The sequence below is a fragment of the Schistosoma mansoni genome (genome assembly GCF_000237925.1).
Source record: "Schistosoma mansoni, WGS project CABG00000000 data, chromosome 1 unplaced supercontig 0010, strain Puerto Rico, whole genome shotgun sequence".
Classification (NCBI taxonomy): domain Eukaryota; kingdom Metazoa; phylum Platyhelminthes; class Trematoda; order Strigeidida; family Schistosomatidae; genus Schistosoma; species Schistosoma mansoni.
In genome coordinates, this window is record NW_017385987.1 from 1,228,489 (window position 1) to 1,231,179 (window position 2,691).

Below are 2,691 nucleotides of genomic sequence, written 5' to 3' on the forward strand. Positions count from 1 at the left end.
TATAATTCTCTTAGATCAATTTATCAGGAACCAGACTTTCTCTAGTCACCAAAAGCTAAAGTATGTTTGGCGTAAGCATGTTATGATCAGAGTGTAGATAATTACTCCCGAAGAGTGGCAGTCTTGTGCACTACCACGCCAGTGTTAGTTGATTCCTATGTGACCGATCTAAGTTCAGACTTGAATTACAAGAGTAAAGTGCTGGGTAGTAAACTAGCCTCGACAGTTGCTGAAAGTTGATGTTCAAGTCTTCACGAGACAATCACTTTTGTTTGACGTGCTAACTACAAGTCGGATAATTTAATTATACTCCGTAACCGGGTCAGCACCCAAATGCCCTGGTACGGCCGAGAGTGGGGAGAGTCCCTCTCCCTCTCCAAAATGGCCACGCGTATATAGCCTCTGTCAGGGAAGTCCTACTCACTGCCTTCTCGTGGCATTACTGTTGTTTACGAAATTAACACAACGAAAAGCGAATGTTCGGCCCTTTAACCGGGTTGGTGAACACCGAAAGTCCACCTAGGGGAGTTGGAAAACCTTGATTCCAAACCATTGGTGCACATGGGCTCCAGTATCCTGAAGGAACAAGTGGCGTATGAATCAATCGTTGGTCACCGGCTACCACGGGACTGCATCTCCTCACGATGCTCCACTGCCTTGTGGATCAGACCTTTAGGTCAAAGACTCGGGGTGTAGCCCCTTAAGAGAACCATCCAATTCAGTTTGGGCATTCGTGCAGTATCATAGCCCTCACACAAATCAAATGGGATTTGTGTGGCTCATATATATCTGGTGTCCCTTTGTACCAATATTTATGTCTTTAAATAAATAAATAAAATGAGTTAGCTCGAACTACATTTATATTCCAGTCATTATGACATACCTTTGCTCATATTAATGAATCTGAACACTCATAAAATTTGAGCTACATATGTTTTTGGCTCGATCCAGAGATAGAACTTATTTGGATCTTTCATTGATGTAAACAATAAAGTATATCGTGTGAGGGACTAACAATAACTGTACCTTTGTTACTATGTGATTTATAAATAGGTGACAATCAATATTCTGATAAATATTGTTTACATACTTCCGAATTTACTTTTAACTATATAAGCAGTAAGAATTTTTCAGTCCTAATGAGATATGATAAACTATAACGACAGATAATTAAAAAAATGTTCTTTTTTGGGGAATTTTATTTTGTCTGTAGATAAAATAGGATATCAAAAATCTAATCTCAACATTGAATGATAAAATCTGGTTCATTTAAAGAGTAAACAAATATCCATATATAAATGTAAAATATAAATGGTTTTTAATAAGTGTAGTTCTCTTGTTCTTTCTTTAAAAAAAAACAAAAATAATGAATGAATGAATAATGAAATAAAAAAGATTTTAGGCATGTAGATAAATGATGAAAAAGAAGATCTTTAAGGTAGTCTCTATGTAGTGAAGTCTGATATCAGCATATAAATACAAATGGTGAGTAGTATAATAAAATAAATTTTAATCATTTCTTTTTAGTCTAAATATGGCCGCCACATGATATTCTCTTTAGTCGTTTCATGATTTGTATGGATTTCATTCTCCAGAATATTTTCTTTCGTTTGTAATTTTGAAATAATTGAATTCGTTTGAGAACATGATGATTGAGGTGTATAAATGTATTCATTAGACATATATGTTGCTCTTAAATGAACAGGATTTTTATGAATTAATAAAGATGATGAATGATTCATTTCATAGTAACCACTATCATTTTGAATAAACGGCAATGGTATTGGTGTAGATTGATAATTGAATTGATTGAAATCATGTAAAGTAGTATCTTTTATTTTTCTTATTGGTGTAAATGCACTTAATTCAGATGGAATTAATAAATTTTGACTTGTAGGATTATAATTTTCTTTATTCCAAGATGATGGTGATTGATGAGTATTTGAATGAATAATAGATCCATTTGATTTATTAACTGTTGGATCATAATTATTATTATTGTTATTAGATGTATCATGCTGTTTATTAAAGGATTTTAATCTAACTTCATGACACATTTGTTTTAATTTTTCTTTCAATTCTATAGAATGATTAAATTTTAAATAAAAAACAGAAAATTCAACGATTATTGGAAAGTTATTTATGTATTTCCCATAAAAATATAACTATTTTGCCATAAACTACTTTGGTGGTAATCGTTAGTAATATATTTTTCAAACTACAATATTATGCGAAGGGGGTTTTGTGGAGATTTTAGTAATTTTATATGGTTGAGATAATGAGTCAATCGAACCTGGACCACCATGGAAAACCTGGAAGCACTGGACCGTCGTTTCGTCAAATTGAGGTAATCCACGTGATTGACGAACTTCGAGCGCAGTTTTTATTTGCTCCTATAGAGACCGAAACTAGCTAGGGTCATAGTTGAATTAACCACTTGACATGCGAACTTATTATCAGATCAATAGTGATAGCCAATGTTATTAATATTTAACTAACTTGTGAATAGCACCTAGCAATCAACAATATCATGTGTCTAAAAAAAAGTGGCAATCACGTGTGCTTCCCCATTTCCCACTACTTCTTGAAAGAAAACTTATCGTCGCGGAGATGAAACAATCAAAATTTGAACAATCAGAATATCAGAAAATTTCTCTGTCCGGTAAATTTTATTCATATTTTTTCTTTTGG

General features: G+C 33.2%; 1 protein-coding gene across 1 annotated transcript in view; it reads right to left on the reverse strand.

The window, feature by feature from the left end:
• Positions 1-1,523: 1,523 nt before the first annotated feature.
• Smp_132790 (hypothetical protein) overlaps positions 1,524-2,691 on the reverse strand; it is a gene marked incomplete at both ends in the record, with an annotated part of 6,238 nt that continues 5,070 nt past the window's right edge. The window contains one exon of the mRNA XM_018791959.1: positions 1,524-1,975. Coding sequence (XP_018644867.1) covers positions 1,524-1,975 — 452 coding nt within the window. The remainder of the gene's footprint in view (positions 1,976-2,691) is intronic.